The following is a 20,623-nucleotide window of genomic DNA, read 5'->3' as shown; positions in this document are numbered from 1 at the left end:
GCCAAGGAAGAAGGGTCTTATCGAGTGAAACGATAAGTCGTTTTCTAAACAAATTGACAATTTATATATATATATATATATATATATTTTTTTTTTTTTACCTCAAATGCTTGTCTTGTCTAGCTCTGCATGATCTCTGTATATTTTGGTTCAAGCCAGTTAGGGTAGGTCAAAAATCTAATTTTTTCACCCAACTTTAAAAAAAAAAAAAAAAAATTGTCCTACGTCACGGCAGAAGTACCGACCCTGTGTTACAAAGTGCACATGCAAAGAACGTCAAATGCCCTTTACAAAAAAAATGTAAAACAGCAATGTAGAACGATTTTGAAGTTGGACGAGTTCAAGCAGAGCTAGACAAGACGAGTGTTTAAGGTTCAAAAGTATATAAATTGTACATTTCTTTTGAAAATAACAGATTGTTTTACTAGATAAGACCCTTCTTCTTCAGCTGGGATTGTTTAGAGCCTTTTGAATCTGCATTTAAACTGCATTTTGGAAGTTCAAACTCGTGGGCACCATAGAAGTCCATTATATGGAGAGAAATCCTGAAATGTTTTCCTCAAAAAACAATTTCTTTACGACTGAAGAAAGAAATACATAAACATCTTCAATGACAAGGGGGAGAGTACATTATCTGTAAATTTTTGTTCTGGAAGTGAACTACTCCTTTAAGTACATTTGTAAAACACAATATATATGAAGTATACAACACGGCAGAAGAAACGGGCATTTGTTGCCCTGAATATTTATTTTAGAATAAAGAATTTTAATGTATGTTTATATCATTTTTATATGATTGTATCTCTCTTGTATAAATATCACTGTGCCCAGATCAGAATGCATTACAGTAATGAGAATGAAATTTTTGTTTTTTGGTGTGAGAATTGTCATGAAAGTAATAGTTCAATAAGGTTCCTTTTTTATTATCCAAATATTTTTTCTTCTTAATTTCTTTGTTTTTCCTTTACATTTTAGAGTGAAGTGTGACCCGGACATTTCTTCATGAGATTTACCATTCGGTACAGGAATAACTGAGAAATCAGAGTGTTTATGTGTGTTTAAGCTTCGCTCAACCTGGAAGTGCGTTTTATTCCAGCCATCCTTGGTCAGGGCGTTTCTCAGCTCCTTATAGCTCCACACCGTCTGTAGTACATGGGAAGCAGCTTTGGTCTCCCTTGCTGACTGGCTGCGATGCATAAACATGGAGGGAAAGAGAGTTATGTGAGACTTATTCCAGAGCCCAGTGGAATAAGTCTCAAATTCAAAGTCATCTGTTCCCCTCCCAGCATCGCAGAGTCACTATGGCTCCAATCTCCAACCCCTGTGGCCACAGATTTCTCTCTTTTCACTTCATTAGCTTTTCCTGTGATCCTCACTTAATTACCAGGAGCCTACGACTTCAAAGCCGCATCTCCAGAGTCAGGGAGAGATAGAGAGCAGCCATGTAGCCACTCTCCAGTCTAGCATGCACTCTTTAAAAAGTTAATCTCTCACAATCAATATTTAGTTTTGGGTAAAATCACGCTCAAGCAGAAACGGTATAAACGTTGTGAATTTTTAAATGAGGTCACATGTGGAAAGGATGGAGGAGGTTTGTTTAACATATGGCTTGCTCTCCAGAGGTCTCTGCTGCTTTTGATATCTACAGCACTACACCATTTAATATTCAGGTTTTCACACGCATATATTAAAGATGACATGTGTGGTGATAAAAATACGACACTTCAAAGAGCAGCAACTCTTGTTGCTGTTTTTCTCTGCAAGTTGAGGAGGACCCAAACTAACATTAGATGTTTACAAAGATCAAAAACCTGTTTTGGGTTTACATACAGACCTAAGCGAGCCTTAGGAAATCATAGCTGGTTGAAGTAAAAGTACCACAGACAGTTTGATTTATAAATCAATTCTAACATAGAAAGAAGAAAAAATGAAAATAGAGGTTAAAATGTTAAAGCTTTTTTGATGTAATATTCTGGTTTTTAAAAATTTTTTTAGAAACTTGCAATGTGAATATAGCTCAACTCTGATCAAAGAGAGCTGTCTGTGCTGTCTGTGTCATTGCCACAATCTTGGTCTGTTTTCTGTTCCCCTCTTACCTCGTCCTGTTGATGGCCACTAGTTTGTCGATTGCTTGAGCAGTAATGAGAGAGCGGGCGTTCTCAGAGCTGTCAGTGATGATTTCATGGATGGTGTTGAGGATGGCCACCACTGTGTCCTCCTCCAGGTTCTTGGCTGGCCGTTGCTGTCCACTGGGCAAGTTGCTGACCAAGTCCCTCATGGCGTAACTCCCTGAGGACGATAAAATGAAAAGAATGAAAGATTCAGCTCTGAAAGAATGGAGAGCAAGTTGCAGTTCCCCTAAAGCAGAATATAATTGTGCCACACCATAAACATAAATGTTGTTCTTTCTGTTCATTAAAGAATCCTGAAAAAATGCATCATGGTTTCCACAAAAATGTTAAACAGCAAAACTATTTAATGTTGATATTGATTAAAAAAATTCTTAATAATAATAATAATAAAATAATTTCTTAATAACAATTTCTGAAGGATCATGGGACAATAATATGGGAGCCTGTTTATGCCACTGAATAACAAAAAAGATAATTGCGACTTTTTATCTCAGAATTGTGACATATAAACTCGTAATAAAGTCAGAATTGCTAGATATAAACTCGATTCTGTCTTTTTTCTCAGAATTGTGTGATATAAACTCACAATTGCAAGTTATAAAGTCAGAATTGCAATATATTAACTTACAATTCTGACTTTTTTTCCTCAGAATTGTTTGTATTTCCCAATTCTGACTTTTTTTCTCAGAACTGTAAGATATAAACTCACAATTGTAAGTAATAAAGTAAGAATTGTGAGATAGAAACTTGCAATTGTGAGTTATAAAGTTGTAATTGCGGAATATAAACTCACAATTGCAAGAAAAAGTCAGAATTGCAAGATATAAACTAACAATTCTCAGAAATGCAGACTTGCGTGATATCAAGAGGCAATTCTGACTTTTTTCTCAGAATTGCGTGATATAAACTCGCAATTGCAAGATATAAACTTTTTTTCTTGCAAATTGTGAGTTTATATCTCGCAATTCTGACTTTATACCTCGCAATTGTGAATTTATTTCCCACAATTCTGACTTTTTTTTAACAGAATTGTGAGATATAAATTCACAATTGCGAGGTATAAAGTCAGAACTGCGAGATAAAAAGTCACAATTACCTTTTTTATTTTTTATTCGCTGTCGAAAAACGGGATTGCAAACATTAAAGACGGAAGTAACAACTGCTGAAAATTCAGCTTTACCATCACAGGACTAAATTACATTTTAGAATTTTTTAAAATAGAAAACAATTATTATAAACTGTAAGAATATTTTACAATATCACTATTTTTACTGTATGGTTAATAATACTGATAAAATAAATGAAGAGATTTCTTTTAAAAACATCACAAAATTTTACTTTTACATTACTAAATTTGACTTTTTGCGCAAAACATTTTTAATAAAGGAATAATTTTCTGATTGCACATTTATTTAAGCATTATGTAAATATGTGTTTAACATTATGCATTCTAATGATCAAAAAATGCCACTCTTGCCTATTAGGTCTTTGTTGCGGCGGTCGATGGACAGGTTCCTCAGAGCGATGGCCACAGCTCGCACCACCTTATCTGAGTCTGAGCGCAAAAGCTCGACGAGAATTGGCAGCCCTTTCTCCTTACGCACAGTCGCCCGGATGTAGTTCGACCACTGCAGAAATGAAAGGAACAGACTGTATTAAGCCAGAGATTCAGACATTTTTCCACTGCATTCATTTCATTAAGTCGGGTCAGCTTATGCTCAGCCAGAAATGCAGCTCTGCAAATCTTTCAGAACAGGAATATGCCTGTCTGAGTATGTGTGCAGGGAAAAAGCTCCTCTATTCTGGGAAATGGCAATCCAATAAATAGCCATTTGTTCCCCGTTAGACTTGTGTGCATTTTTCACTCCAACCCCATGAATCACAAAACCTTTATGTGACACAAGACATCTCTATTCCTCAACCAGTGCCCCTGAGATAGTAATTAAGTTATTGCAATACTACACTATGGCCACTAGGAGATGGTAGTGAGCCTAGAAACACATTTGCAGAAGGAGAATAAATGAATAAATAAAAGCTCTCAAATCCTCTTATAAACCACAGACGTGACATGCCCGTCTCCCTCCAGCAGGGGTTTGTGATGTGCTAGGGACTCTGGACTCACAAGCACGCGTGTGTCACCAGGCATAGAGATGAAATTCAGGTCTGAAATGGTGTAACCACACAGAGAAGCTGTGAGCTTATGCATGGCTGCACTTCAGGTCTGACACGGAGAAAGAAGCAGGGTCAGAGCAGTGCGGTTTAATGGGATTTTCTCCTGCGATAGGTGTAGGGGGACGTGTTTATTAGGCGCATTTCCTCTTGACTTCTGCCTCAAGAGAGAAGAGAGCCCCACACGACACTGTGGTACAGACGTGTCATACAAATAATTAAGTATTGACTAGGAATGTGTTCAAGGATCATTGCAAGCAGACAAAAACAAAACATTACAAATTAAGCTTCATGGATATGCATAATGTACTCTAGAGAGCCATCAGAGTTTGGTGGTGTGGTGGTTGAACAGGCCATCTTAGTTTGATATGGAGTCTTTCGTTAATTCACACAATCCTGAATTAATCTTTTATTATTAAATTGATGGCACTCGTAGTTAGGGATGAGACTTTAAACTTCATATATATATATATATATATATATATATATAGCTCTGGACTTATTATTTTAGTCACTTTGAGCAAGAATGAATAAGCAATGCTTACTGCTTAAACTATTGCCTATTGCTTGTTTTTCTTTAAGAAAAAAAAAGACACAATTTGTGACCCTGGATCACAAAACTAGTCATAAGGGTCAATTTCTTTAAAACTGAGATTTATACATCATCTGAAAGCTGAATAAATAAGCTTTCTATAAGGATAGGACAATATTTGGCTGAAATACAACTACTTAAATCGTGAATCTGAGGCTGCAAAAAATAAATAAATAAATAAATAAACAAATAAAATAAAAATAATAAATAAATAAATAAATACAAATATTGTGAAAATCGCCTTCAAAGTTGTCCAAATGAAGTTTTTAGCAATGTATATTATTAGCAAAAATTAAGTTTTGATATATTTACGGCAGGAAATTTACAAAATATCTTCACCGAACATGATCTTTACTTAATATCCTCATGATTTTTGGCACAAAAGAAAAATTGTTCATTTTGACCCATACAATGTATTTTTGGCTATTGCTACAAAAATACCTATGCTACTAAAGACTGGTTTTGTGGTTCAGGGTTACATTTTTTAGATTACAGCACGATAGTAAAAAAATCAGACAAAAATTAAAATAAATTCTTAAAAAAAAAAAAAAAAAAAACTTTTATTTTATGTATAATAGCATTCAAAAGATTTGGGCCAGTAAGATTTTTAAAAGGAAATTAATACTTTTATTAAGAAAGGATGGATTAAATTGATGAAAAGTGACAGTAAGGACTTTCACAGTTTCCACAAAAATAATATAAAATGTAAAAATAATAAAACATAAGAAATGATTCTTGAGGACTAAATCAGCATATTATAATGATTTCTGAAGTATCATGTGTAAATGACATTTAAAATCATATTAAACTTATTTTTAATTGAAAAGTAACAAAAATATTTAAAAGTATTACTGTTTTTTTTTTTTTTTACTGCAGCCTTGGTGAGCATAAAAGAGTCTTCTTGTTCAAAAGCATAAAATCTTACAGACCCCAAACTTCTGAATGGTAGTGTATACCACAAAAAGTTATATTAAAACTACAATGAATAAAACTACTGACAATAACTCTACTGTATGTTTTATGTCTATATTTTATTATGATGTCCATTTGCGTAAGCAGAAGAATAGAATTCATTATCCTGAATCTCTAATGGAATTAAATATCATGAAAATAATTCTGACTTGTAATTGTTTTTTAAACAGATCTAAATAAAAATTTCCAATTCCTGGTGCTTCCAAATTTATTTAGTGCAGGAATGATTTGTGAAGACACTTACTGTCCACTGTCCAGCGCTGAGGTTCTGTAGAGCTCCGGCCGCTGCTTCTAGCGTGTTGTAGTTCTGGCTTTCTGTAAGCAGGGACAGGTAGAGTCGGACCACCTCCGGCTGATACAGTAACTCAAAACCTGCACACGTATATGACAGATACACAACAGAATTACACATAAAACACTGGTGAACAACGTCGACCATAGACACACATACAGATTAGCTATGGGGCGGCAAAAATTGATTGCATCTCCTCCTTTCAGTGTTGTGATGCACCTGGCGAAATGAAAAGTGGACAAAATAACAGGGTAGGACAAATGCATGATTATCACAACAGAGAAATAGAGACAGAAAATCAAAGACACTCCACTTTCACAGATACATTGAGCAGTTCAATAGACAAACTGCACAAAAAAGCCAATAGCCTGATGGACGCTTGGTTTCTTGATAACAGCAGCCCGATCTTAGACAGTGTAATCAGGGAGTCTTTCATTAAACATGACTTGAGGTCAGCAACCTAAAAGAAGAAGCTGCTCCTTGCTGATTCAGGGTCTGTTTCTCCAACACTAAATACAAAGACATTTTGAGAATATACAGTTAAGCTGGAGACATTTACAGTGATGGTAGGGAGTGGATAATTAGCTTCCTACTGCCTAAATGCTAAATGATGCCAGCGGACATACAAATCACTGTATGCTACTCCCAGGATGTGACTTTTTGTGTGTGTGTTCCACATTTTCATGCATAAGCCGTGGCTCTGAAAATTGCATGACAACATCCACTGATCTAACAAACCAAACAAAATTTTCTCGCATATTCCTGTTGGTTCTCAGTTGGTTTTGCTTTAGGAACAGATTTTATACATCAAGTGGTGACTCAAAACACTACCGCAGTTGTTTATTACACAAAATAAGCAACAACAACAACAACAACAACAAAAAAGGAGGAACAAGAAAAAAAGTATTACAGCATTTTATCTTGTCTATGTCCACATCGACCTAATTTGACACTTCTACCAAGTGCAGTAATAATACATATTTTTGTACTAAAATACATTCTATTCTGTTCTGTGTTTTCAGTGTAAGGACACTTGAATGTTAACCCAGAAATTAAAATTCTGTCATCATTTACTCTCTTTCGCATTCTTCCAAACCTGTATGAATTCATTTCTTCTGTGGAACACAAATAAGATATTATGAAGAATGTTTTAACTGCTATTGTCCATACAAGTCACCGTGATCCAAAAGAACATTGAATGCCACTGAATTTCATAATGTGGACAACAGAAACACTGAGACATCTTACAAAGTATCTTCTTACAATCTTCCAAGTGGCCACTGAGTGGTATACAGGTTTGGAACAACATGATGGTGAGCAAATGAGAGAATTTTCATTCTGGTGTGAACTCTCCCTTTTAGGGCTGGGTTTTAACACAAATTTCACAAATTTCATTTTTAATTCATTTCTGATTCACAAGCTTGCAATTCGATTTCCGATTCAATTTGATTTTTGATATATATCAGGTTCAGTACATGCCAAATTTTCTCAAGGAAAAAAAAGAACCTCTCAACTAATGCTGTAAAATATACATGAGTCAGCTGGTACTACATTACTATATTATTGAAGGTTAAAATTAATTAAATTGACCCTGGACCACAAAACCAGTCATATATCACACAGGTATATTTGTTGCAATAGCCAACAATACACTGTGTAGGTCAAAATGATCAATTTTTCTTTTATGCCAAAAATCATTAGGTAATTAAGTAAAGATTATGTTCCATGAAGATATTTTGTATATTTCCTACTGTAAATATATCAAAACTTCATTTCTGGTAAGTAATATGCATCGCTAAAAACTTCATTTGGACAACTTTAAAGGCAATTTTCACTATATTTTGATTTTTTTGCATTCTCAGATTCCAGATTTTCAAATAGTTGTATCTTGGCCAAATATTGTCATATCATAACAAACCATACATCAATGGAAAGTATATTTATTCAGATGATGCGTTCCTATTCTGACTCTGATTCTGAATATGACTGGTTTTGTGGTCCAGGGTCACATTTGTATATATATGCATAAATTACACTCAGTGAAGTTTTTATAATAAAAGTTAAAATTACATAATTATATTTCAACTCCAATTTGTTTATTGAAATATAAACATATAAATTTAAGTGGTGGCTGTCATAAAAACGTGACAGATTTATTCAAGCATAAACTAATCACTGAAAAAAAAAAAAACAATAAAAATTGTAATAAATATGTTATATGGTGCATATATTTAGCAAAATGCTAAATAAACGTTGAGATGCTTTTTACGAGGTAAACGTGGAGTGACCAGACATTGTTTACAAGCTATTATATTGACATCTTTCTGTTGTAGAAACACTGAGCGATTATATGAGACAGGACACAGAATTCGATAAGTTGTAGTCTTTCTTTTAACATACCTTTGGTTGTTTATTTATGTTTATTTTGTGCTGTAACTGGTATTAAAGGGGTCATCGGATGCCCATTTTCCACAAGTTGATATGATTCTTTAGGGTCTTAATAAAAAGTCTATAATATATTTTAGTTAAAAATTCTCAGTGGTTGTGTAAAACAACACCCTTTTTGCCTTGTCAAAATGAGCTCTGCAAAAATCATCTCATTCTGAGGGGATTGTTCCTTTAAATGCAAATGAGCTCTGCTCGCCCCGCCCCTCTCTTCTCTCTGTGGAGTGACGAGCCTGTTTACTTTAGTCGCATTTTGCGCGTTTAGCAGCTTAAACTTGCTAACTAGCTCATTATTAGGAAAGGTGATTTCAACGATTCATAAAAAAACCCTTATACTCACTTCTGCTGTAAATGAAGCTGGATCACAAATGATTCGCGCGAACATGGACGGATATATGTAGATCTGGAGCCGCATTCCCTTCACAAACAATTGTAATCCACTGCATCTTCAGCGGCTCAGATGTCGGGAGTAAATGACAACCACTATGTACATTATTACATCCAGCAACACAACACCTCAGTTGCTCAGTCAAAGATATTCTTGTCTAACTTACATCCCTGCTCCTGCATCGAAACAATGGAGGTCAGACTGTTACAGCTGATCTGAGGTAAGATGCTCATGTCAATCAACTATCGTGGGAGCGGCCTCTGTCGGTGTGACGGCACACCAACAGGCATCTGACAATGGCTCAATTTGAAAAAGGGGATATTATTTTTACAGATTAATTAAAAACCACTGCATGGATTTTTATCATTATAGGGTAGATCTGTACATACACTGCAAACACACATTAATGTTCAAACAACATGAAAAAGTGTACTTAGCATCCGATGACCCCTTTAAAGTGGAGAAAATTATTAGTTCACGTGTGGTTTGTGCTCCTGCTTCCTTTGAATGGAGGCCCCACAGTGATCTGTCACTCAAACACTAAACAGCGCCAAAACAACATTTATCATTTGAATACTGTAATAAAATGGAGAGAATTTGAAATTTGAGACTTTTTTCATATTAAAAGTAACAAAGCACATGGCTTATTATGACTTATTGGATGGGAAGTGGGCTACAATGTTCCATTCATTAACTGAAAGCAGTCTAGACTAATTGTTTCCTGAGATTTAGGAATCAATATCGTTTTGTAAAAATGAGAATCGATTAAAATCGAGAAATCAATTTTTTTTTTACTTAGCCCCACTCCCTCTAAAGTCAATTAATATCCACTAAAATTTTTAACATTTGAGTTCTGTAAGTTCCTGTCTGGGTCTGAGGACCATTTATTTCAAATCTTACTGTGCAACTACCGCACATCCATCACGTTCACATGAACTCTCTTCATGACTTAGCCTGGGCAAGCATTTAGCCAAGACTGAGCATGATGGATGTGTGGTGGTTCAACAGGCCACCTTTTTTTTCACTGCCACGTCAAGATCGAGGAGTCTGCAGAAGTTCAAAGGAACCTGAGCAATGATATTCATACAAAAGCAGCAAAACTGCAACACAATGTAATTCGGTAACATGTCTGAAATGAGTTTGCACTGCGGTGGAGTGCGGAAAAAGATGGAAGAGCTACCACCCTAATGCATGTTTGCTAGTGAGTGACTGCATTAGAAAAGCTCAGCCGCTGCCTGGCCCATCTGCACTTTCTAAATGTGCACCTAACACCTATAATTTAGAATGGGAAGAGTGGCCTTCAGGATGTGGGCTGCTCACTGTACATTTTTATTTCTGTCTGACTGATGGTTTGAGCGAAAGAACTGTCCTCGACTTTCTTTTTTTCTAGTTTCCACACATTCACGACCTCAATTACCATTTAAGGCTATTTTAAGTCTTTCTCCTCCCCTCTGCTTTAAAATTCTTCTTGAGAGTGTTACTATGCTAAAAGACTTCAGAGCAGCCTTAAAGAGCGAGTGTATGTACAGATTACCTAATGCATGTGCTCACTTCAGAATTAGGTTTTTTTACACAAAGTTAAGTGGAAAGTCATAAGTCATAGCCATTCAGAGCTATATTCCCTCTCTTTGACATTACAGCACCCTAATCCCTCTGTCGAAAACTGAGTCAACATCAAAAAACGAAATGCTTTATATCGTGAAGAGATGACTGCCTGCTAGTTTAGCTTTATTTCAAACCAGTCAATATTCACAATATCAACTAATTAAATCAGTTTTTGTCTTGTTGGGAAACGGCTGACAGATTTATTACTGCAAATGGAGGTTGTTCTTCACATATGACTGACGTCTGTGTTAAACCCTACTGCAAAATTCCTGTCGTATCCCTGACAGCACTTTGATAGCTGGGAGTCTGTAAGTCCACATTCCCCTCCTTGTGCAATTCTTGGAGGCTGGATTTGCCTCTGAGCAGTAGTTACGAAACAGCACATTTTAAGCTGTGATTAGGGATTAGTTACCAAAATGTTCATCTTTCAGAGAGAGATCAAACCATCTCAGCTCTGCAAATATCATTCATAAGATTCTTTCTGGGATCCAACGGCCACTTCTTTGAACAAAGCAAGAACCGTGCTGTATTGTTGAATAAACTAAATGAGCAGTCATACACAAATGTCAAGGCCACTGTAGAAACATTCACATGTCACCCCTGGTGACTTATTATATGAATGTAATTTGCAATTCCAATTTCCACTCTTTTAGTAGGTCAATTACAATTAATGAGTGACACTAAGAAACAAACGAAAAGTAACCTGGATAAGAGGAAACATTTCCTTCAAAGTTATAAAAGAACATGCAACAACCCGCCCCTTTTTGGTTGAGAATAAAAATCGGGTTAACGTAGGTATTTGACGTCAATTTGACATTGACTTAACGTTAGATTTTGGGTACACAACCTAAAAACTACTAAATATCAATGTCAGCTGACGTCGGTATTGAATATCAAACTAACATTGACAATATCCGTTGAACTGACACTGAATTTTGCTCACCCGAGGTCGCAACCGAAATATCAATGTCTTATGACCAGTGTAGGGGAAAAGTAATGCATTTCAATTTTGAGTTACTCTCTAAAAAAGTAACAAATTGTATATTTTAGTTACTAGTGATGGGAATAACTGCATTATAAATAAACAGCATTACTAATAGCATTATATTTTCAGTAACGAGTAATCAAATGAATAACTGTTTCCCTTGTTACAACGCCATTACCGTTACTGACAATAAAATGTGGCATTACTATAAAAAAGCTTACTGAAGCGTTTTTTCATCCGAGTAGGCTCTCTCTCAGCCATTGGACCTGCAAAGTTTTTTTCTCTGGTGTGTGTTGTGGGGTGAGTTACTGACAACCACATAACTGATAATGATTGGCTTAGGTAGAGGACATTTCCATCATTTGCCAACCAGAGGCAGAGTAATATGGGTGTTGCATTGTTGCGAAATCTACTGCGGATTGAAGCGACCCCAATAACATGATATTTATCCCCTGGAGGTATCGCTTACACTGTCCAACAACAGCACTGAAATAGTGTATATTAGTGTACAATGTTTTATAATAATAATTTATTCTATTTAGTGTCCATTTCATTCATTTAACATATTTAATATTGGGGGCATCCAAGTTATTTGGCATATTTGAACAATTTTTTAAAGTAACACAATAATTACTTTCCATGGTAATTAATTACTTTTATAATGATGTACTCCATTACTAACTATTTGTAAGAAGTAACTAGTAACTAATTACTTTTTTAAAGTAATGTGCCCAACACTGTTACTTTCTATGAAAAGTAATGCGTTACATTACTTTTCCTCATCTGGCCTGTGATTGCTGGTTTGTTGTTAATATATTTACACCAAACGTGAAATGAATAAGCACCAAGCTGAAGGAAATGCAAATTTAAAAAAACTTTTCAGCAGTGCTGCCATTCTGACTTGCATGAAGAATAGGATGAGTTTAACACTTGACGTTAATAACGTAAACTGGTGCTACTTATTTTAAAAAGTAACTCTGATATTTCCGTATAAATTAAAAAGTAATGTGTTACTTTACTAGTTACTTGAAAAGAGTAACTCACATTACTAGTAATGCATTACCCCAACACTGCTTATAATGTTGTGTGCCTGCTGGGTGCAGTAACATTAGCATTTCTCAACATAAAAATTATCAAGGAAAAAACACTCTCAAAACATTTAAAAACATAACTTTTGGAAATAATATCTGGAGAAGCATTCTTTAAACAAAATTATTATGCAACAACTCCTACATTACCACATAATTGGCTTAAATCAGTGTTGTTGTTAAATCTATTACAATTTTTCTTTTGAGAATTGAAACAAACAAACTTTTTTTTTCAGTTAGTATTTCATTTCTAATTTTTAAGTGCTAAAATGACTAAAACTGTAGAAGTGGAAGAAATAAAAATTAAAGCTAAACAGAAACATATATTTAAAAAATATCTAAAAATGACAACAGCACATTAAAAAAAATAAAACTAAAATTATAAATTATAATGAAAACTGAAAACTGAACAAAACAAACAAACATCTATGATAAAAATCATAAAAGTTAAAATAAGATAGTTGTTGCTGGAGATAGAAAATTGGTTGTCTAAGTTACATTGTACCACAGATATCACTTCGGTCTTCTTGGTTTACAATGAAAAGCGTGTATACTTGAATTACTAAATACACAAATGGATTCTCCCCTGAAGCGCCTCCAGAGGGAAAATGAGTCATGTCCATTCAACTCCAAGCACGCCTGAATGACAGTCTACCTTTGGAACGGACTCCGCACTTACTCTTTATGTGATGCCTTGTGAGTTGAATCCACAAAATGGCAGGAACTACAAATGCCAACAGACAGCACCAAAAGGAAGGTGGTAATGGCTTACAGTCAACATCACAGCATCCATGCTCATATGGGCTGCCCGTGAAGACAGGAAGTAGGGTAGTCTGCAGGGAATAGGATGCACCAACAAAGCACCTTTCTTTTCTTTATCATTCTGAACCCCTTATCCCTCCACAGGCCACTGAAACAGATGGACATGCCTGTCGAATATTTGATTTCCACTGGAAATGCTTCTTTATAGATTGAGAGCCTCTGGCCAGCTCTGAAAATGTTCTGGTTTAGTCCTGAAAGTGGCATCTCCCTCTATCCCCTTTGCTCCGTCTAGCCAAGTCCCACTGTGACAACCCATAACAGATCCTGGCTGCTGAGGCCAGCTTGTCACCGCTCACCCAAGGAGGCCTTTTTGATTTCTACTTGGCCTCAATGGCTTGTATTATGTGGAATGTCAGTCTTCAAACCACCCGTCCTAACAAGAGACTTTCCCTCACTATTCATCCACTCGCTTCGCCCCATCCTTCAACTGACAAAACTTTTCAGTTTAATTACTTTTCTATGTAAATATTATTGAGATTGTAGCATTGAACTACAAGATACCAAGACAAGCTTGCTTGAGTACGGACATGAATAATGTACTTCACATTATTTCTCCAGGTTCATGTGGGTTTTAAACACAATGTGTCTCCGGGTGAAAGCGATGTTTATTTGAGGCACAAAGCTTGCCAAGAATAGATTTTTAACAGCTGTGAAACCTTTTGAGTGGCTATCTATAAAAAAAGTACATTGTGGAAAGAATGAATAAATGTTATTGTAATAATCCATATTTATATCCGGAGATGGCAGAGCAGACACTTGCATGAGAATCCAGTATCTGAAATTATATAAAAGATATCCTTAATCTCATATTTTCCTGTGGTCATTTAAAAAAAAAACCCTGACAGGTTGAATTTGTCAAAACCTTGATCAATCTTCCACAGGCCAAAATAACAGTAGCTGCTAAGCTCATTCTGAGAGATTCATTGAGATATCAGTGCGAGAGAGAGGATATTGAATTGCATTATTGAATTACTAAAGATCTAGAGGTCAGATAAAGTCCAGAATTAACCCTGCATCTTTTCTTTTTTTTTTTTAAAGAACACTAATACCAGGCCAGGGTGGAGGTGTGTGATTGAATGAATATGGAAGGGGTAGGAGGAGATGAGGAAATAAGCAGCTCTGTGTATAAAATTCAAGAGTAGAGTCGAAGTAGGCAGAGGAGGAGACGATCATACAGCAGCACTTCAAAACAGCCATCGCTTCAATCTATTCATTAATAGACTTTAAAGAAAGAGAGAAAGTGTCAAAAACAAGAGAGACAAACATCTCTTGGTGACAGAAGACACAGAATATAAATGCTTAATTTAGTTCTGATCCAAACCTACTAAAGCTGCCTACTTAGACAGCATTTTAAGGCATCACAGGTGCATTCTGGATGTGAAATCTGTTTAAAAAGGTAGGCAGTAACATTATGCTTCCTTCAAAAGCATAATTTTGGTCAAATTCTAAGGCAGCGTTCCTGGTATCCTTTAAGAGAGTGCAATGGTAAAACTGAGAAAAATAATCCAAGATAAGAGAAATGCCTACTATATACACTACTGCTCAAAGGTTTGGGGTTGTAAGATTTTCCAATGTTTTTAAAAATTTTATACGCTTACCAAGGCTGCATTTACTTGCCCCAACATTAATATTTGTGAAATACATATTTATTTATTTATATATTTTACGATGTAATTTACTCTTTAATTTTGTGATAGGCAAGCTGAATTTTCAGCACATTACTTCAATGTCTTTAGTGTCCTATGATCATTCAGAACAGAATCCCAATAACAGCATTAATTTGAAATATATTTTATAATTTTATAAATGCTATAGATTTTTATTTAATTACATATTTACTGTCACTTTTGATCAATTTTTAAATGCATCCTTGGTGAATAAAATTATTAATAAGCATTATTTAAGCATTAGTCGACTATTAGTTGCACGTTTATTTATAAACCACGTAAATCATAATAATGAGCCTTTAATTGTCTACTAATAAGCGCTCAAGCGCACAAAAAAAGCTTGCCACAGCAAACTGGCAGATATAATGATTATGAATATGTCAGGGAAAAGCAGAACTGCATTAACGTTTTAATAATTTATAGACAAACTTGCGCTTTCTTTGTTTTCAGCTTATGAAATGAAGTCGGCGACACTAACTCGTCATCTCCGCAGTAGTGGACGTGCCTGTATGCATGTTTCATACAGATTACATAATCTGACAAAATATTTGTTATCTATTTGAATTGGGTTATTTGCCATATTTGCCATATTTTAGGTTGATGAATGACAGGTGAGCATTTGGATGTCCTGCCCTTTGTACTGTATTACCACATAGATCAACCGTTAACTATCTGTCCGTCAAGGACCACATGACTTTGCCACTTCCTGTGGATTTTCCTTTCTGCTACTAATAAAATTTTGGTCGACCAAGCCTCTTCTCATTGACTAATGGTTAGTCGACTATTAGGGGCAGCCATAGGAAAGACATCAGTGGTTCAACCTTCATTTTATGAAGCTATGAGAATACTTTTTGTGGACAAAGAAAACAAAAATAACTTATTCGACACTTTCTTCTCTACCCTGTCAGTCTTTGACGCACGTTCATGAAAGTAACACAACGTATGTGTGTGCAGGGTCAGAAAGGATTTCTCGGATTTCATAAAAAATATCTTAATTTGTGCTCCAAAGATGAATCAAGGTACTACAGGTTTGGAACGACATAAGGGAGATCAATTAATGACAGACTTTTCATTTTGGGGTGAACTATCCCTTTATTCCTGCAAAATATTATTTCACCCAATATTTGTGCATTTGTATTTTTATTGTGTACGTGTAAGGAGTATTAGGTGGGGAGCTGTTGCCTATGCAGAGCGTTCCAAATCAGTCACTTACGAGTTTTCATTTCAGGCAAGATCCTGCCTTAGAAACCAGCTGTCTATAAAGGCTCAAGATGGCAAGGCAGCTCTCTAGGTTTTGAAACAAAGCTTTTGTTTCTGTCCAGGTTAAATTGAGAGGCTATAAGCTTGAGGGCTGTGCCATAGCATCCTGGGAAAAACACTCTGTGGACAATAAAACCTAATTTGGTGTTGTACAGGCTACATCTTTGGAGCAACTTTCCACAAAAAAGGAAAAAAACAACAGTGTTTGGGTTCACCTTTAGCTCTGGCTCATTTAACTTTTACAGACACAAGTGGCGGCGGCTCGTGCAATGCATTGAGAATGAAGGAAGCAAGAGATGATATGCAAAACGCATAGCAAAAGCACTTAACATGAGTTGCACTGTGAGGTGCACTGCAAACTCGCAACGCCGATGTTATGATCTCACTATGTGATAATGACACTTTTAATTCAAATGGTTAGCAACGCAAAAGTACAAATTGCCCAGTGAATACCAAGCGAATAAATCTAACAGATTAAATAGGACAGAGGCATTATACATACTGATTTCAAATCACTGAAAGAGAGATGCCTACAGGCTAAAAGCACAAGGCTGATGTAGATTGTTTTTGTGAATTTTGTCAGATTTTTTTCCACTGAGAATTTTTTATTGTCTGTCTCATCTGACAGCCATTTCACCCAGGAAAGAAATAAACATTGAGTTTCAGTGGTACAAGACAAAAAGCAACCATGTTGTTTGAACAATCTGTTATGAATTCTGGGGACAGCATCTGTCAGTATTTGATGCTGTGAATGACTACATACACACACATACTCTTAAGCTCTATTTCAAATCCTAGTGAGCTGCTTTGCTGCCTACTAGCTACATAGGGAGCTGTCTAAGACAGCATGATCCTAACAGCCATCGAAGTCTCATGCTACATATGAAACCCCAGATGCAACAAAAACAGTGCTCCACACAATTGATTTCAATAGACCAATTCAGTGTTTGCAAACAGTGATGATGTTTTTGTGGGTGGAGCCTATCTGGTTGCAGAAAATGACAGTTTTCAAGTGGCAGTTAATGAAGCCATGGAATGAAAGAATTAAAAAAGGTATATTTGAGTGTATATTTAAAATCTGACTTTATTCTTGCAATTCCGAGATTATATCTCATAACTCTAATAAGAAAAATGAACACTGTTGAATTACACAGTTTGGCATAAGCAGGCTGCTATATAAAAAGTTAAAAAGAACAGCATCTATTTAAAATAGAAATCTTTTCTGACAATACACGCTTCCGTTCCAAAGTTTGGGGTCAGTGAATTTTTATTCTTTCTTTTTGGAAAGAAATTAATATTTTTTTCCAGCAAGGATGTGTAGCAAGGAACTGATAAAAAAAGTGATACCAAAGACTTATATTGTTAGAAAAGATGTATAATTTGAATAAATGCTGTTCTTTTTTACTACTAATCCTGAAAAAAGTATCACAGGTTCCAAAAAAATATTTGGCAGTACAACTATTTTGAAGTATAAAAAGAAACCATTATTTAATATTGTAATAACATTTTGCAATATTACTGTTTTTTCCTGTATTTTTGATAAAATAAATGCAGCCTTGACGAGCATAAGAGACTTCTTTAAAATCTTATATATCCCAAACGTTTGAAAGGCATTGTATTTCTGTATATACGTGACCTCTGACCACAAAACCAGTCTTAGGTCGCTGGGGTATATTTGTAGCAATATCCAAAAATACATTGTATGGGTCAAAATGATAGATTTTTATTTTATGCTAAAAATCATTAGGAAATTAAGTAAAGATCATGTTTCATGAAGATAATTTGTAAAATTACTTTTGTAAATATATCAAAACTTAATTTTTGATCAGTAATATGCATTTTTAAGAACTTCATTTGGACTTTAAGGGCAATTCCAGATTCCACCCTCAGAATCCATATACTGAAATAGTTGTATCTCGACCAAATATTGTTCTATAACAAACCATACATCAATGGAAAGTTTATTTATTCAGCTTTTAAGATGATTTCAAAAAATTGACCCTTATGATTGGTTTTGTGGTCCAGGGTCATATATATATAGAGAGAGAGTCATATTTATTTCTAATTTCTCTGAATACCATCAGATGTTTTCTCTTTTATCCTAATGCGTTCTGGGATTACCTTCTCTGTGAGGGATACATATTATTCCGCCTTCGAATTGGGCCAAAACAAGCTGTCTCAAGAGGCAGTATAATTAAGTTGCTTACCTTTAGGAACATTATTGGGTGTGTGCCAGTGATGCCATAAAATGCTGACTCTGTAGGCAGCTTACTAAACAGTTTAAATTGTGCATATGCACAACAGCGGCAGTCTTACAAATTCCTCTCGCTTTCTATTTCTTGTATGCAATCCACCTCCTCTAACCTTCATCTGTTTCTCTGTCTCCCTCAGACTCTCTGTTTGACACTCTCTCGCTTTTCTAACTGTATGGTGTCTTTGTTAGGCTTGTTTGAGTCATTGCTGGGACGCCCGTAGCGGATGATATGTCTGATCTGCTTTGCCTGGAGAAGGATGTCCCTTCGCAGGCTCGATGTCATATCCCATTCTTCACGACCCACCTTCCTGCCATCCCATGCTCGAGCACATGATAAATAATCACAAGCTCTCCGTTTCTCTCTCACATGCTCCACATCTTTTCTCCCTTGCTCTTCATCTCGCATACACAACTCCTCTGATGCCTCATTCTTCACTTGCACAAAAAAAAAAAAACCTGGCCAGTGTGTGCCACAAATTATAATCTCAGGAATGAAGCCCAGTCTTCAGACAGGCTGTCTTCCTCTCCTCGCTCCTGCATTTTGCAAATGACAGTTTTCACTTTAAAAAGTTCATTTATAAAATGGCATGTTTGCAAAACAGGAAACAATAAACGCTGGCAGCTCTTTGTGTAGATGCCACTGACGGCTTGCCTAGTAATCTGTGCCTAATTGCATTCAAGTACGTGTGTGTGGGTAAAGCGTCTCTCTGAGAAACAGAAACATCCTCTTCTGGCTGAAAAGCAGCACACAAAGGCCCCGATGGGAGGGTAAATCTCACTCTATTCCCTCCCGGTAGTTTAATTCAGCCCTGTAATTATTGCCTAAGCCATTAGGCCAGTGAAGAATGGTTTGCTGCATCACGTACAGATGCTGGGTAATATTATGAACAAACCCTCATCTACTGATCCGGACCCTATACAATACAATAACAGAACAGCAGTAGTAATAAACAACTATTATTAATAGGTTTTAGTAAATAACAGACATTCAAAAGCGAGTCCAAACAAGTGATTTACTGATGAGGTTTTACAGTGGACAACGGCTGCTTTGGCTGGCTCATTTTCACATGTACTGTACCTGCACCCAGCACGTACCCATTAGGCACTGTCTGCCAGACTTGTTTTTGCAAACAATAACATATGCGTAATGATGCATATCATCTATTACATCCATCATTAAGCTTTCTGTGGCCTTCTGGCATCAAGTGCTATTTGCAAGCACCTTCAAGAGATCCAGATAAAAACTTGCATTTTAGGCTGATCTGGGATCACATCACTGCCTAAATCCTAAATTGGAGAGCTGTGACAGAGGATCCGCCTTCGGATCCATTCGAACAATAATGTACTCTGCACGCCCATCACTTGACCCAGGTCCAGTGGCCAAAAAGTGGGACGTGACAAAGAAACGCTTCTGAAGGAGCTTGATCAGATTCACCCGAGTAGTATGCTATTATGCTCTTCTGAGAAAAAGTTATTTCCTGAGCAAAAACTGCTATTTCCTATGCATTACTGCTCAAAAAGTTGGGATGAGAAAAAATAAATAAGACATTTATATAAAAAAATTCAGAAGCACAACCAATTCAGCATATCAGATTGACTTCTAAAAGATCATGCAGGGCCCTATGATTTCTGCAATGTGTAAAACGTGGACAGAATTGCAGAATCCAGTCATAAAAATGGCATTTACTGTATAACACGGAATGTCATGGAATTTGCTCAATTTGGGATGAATAAATCAAAAGTAGGTCAGTACAGTTAAACCTAAACACTATATGGACTAGTGGCTGTGAATATTAAGCTGCAAAAATACAATTTAAATATGAATCCTGGATGTTCTGGATGTTACATTTCTTTTGAGAAAAATCGTCATGTCATATACAAACAGAAACTTAAAGGTCTTCACAGCAAACCATCAAAATAAAAGTTCGGTTTAACATGAAGAAACTGTGACA

General features: G+C 35.9%; 1 protein-coding gene across 13 annotated transcripts in view; it reads right to left on the bottom strand.

Annotated features, from left to right (window-relative positions):
- The window catches only part of arvcfb (ARVCF delta catenin family member b), a 273,519-nt gene that overhangs the window by 10,312 nt on the left and 242,584 nt on the right, over positions 1-20,623 (bottom strand). For all 13 annotated transcript variants that reach the window (XM_051108695.1, XM_051108689.1, XM_051108697.1 and 10 more), the window contains 4 exons: positions 6,110-6,237; positions 3,610-3,760; positions 2,097-2,289; positions 1,075-1,186 (listed from right to left, as the gene is read on the bottom strand). In XM_051108695.1, coding sequence (XP_050964652.1) covers positions 1,075-1,186; positions 2,097-2,289; positions 3,610-3,760; positions 6,110-6,237 — 584 coding nt within the window. The remainder of the gene's footprint in view (positions 1-1,074; positions 1,187-2,096; positions 2,290-3,609; positions 3,761-6,109; positions 6,238-20,623) is intronic.

This window comes from Labeo rohita, chromosome 5, assembly GCF_022985175.1.
Source record: "Labeo rohita strain BAU-BD-2019 chromosome 5, IGBB_LRoh.1.0, whole genome shotgun sequence".
Classification (NCBI taxonomy): Eukaryota; Metazoa; Chordata; class Actinopteri; order Cypriniformes; family Cyprinidae; genus Labeo; species Labeo rohita.
The sequence above is the reverse complement of the archived record's forward strand: the minus strand, read 5'-3'. Positions and strand labels throughout refer to the sequence as shown.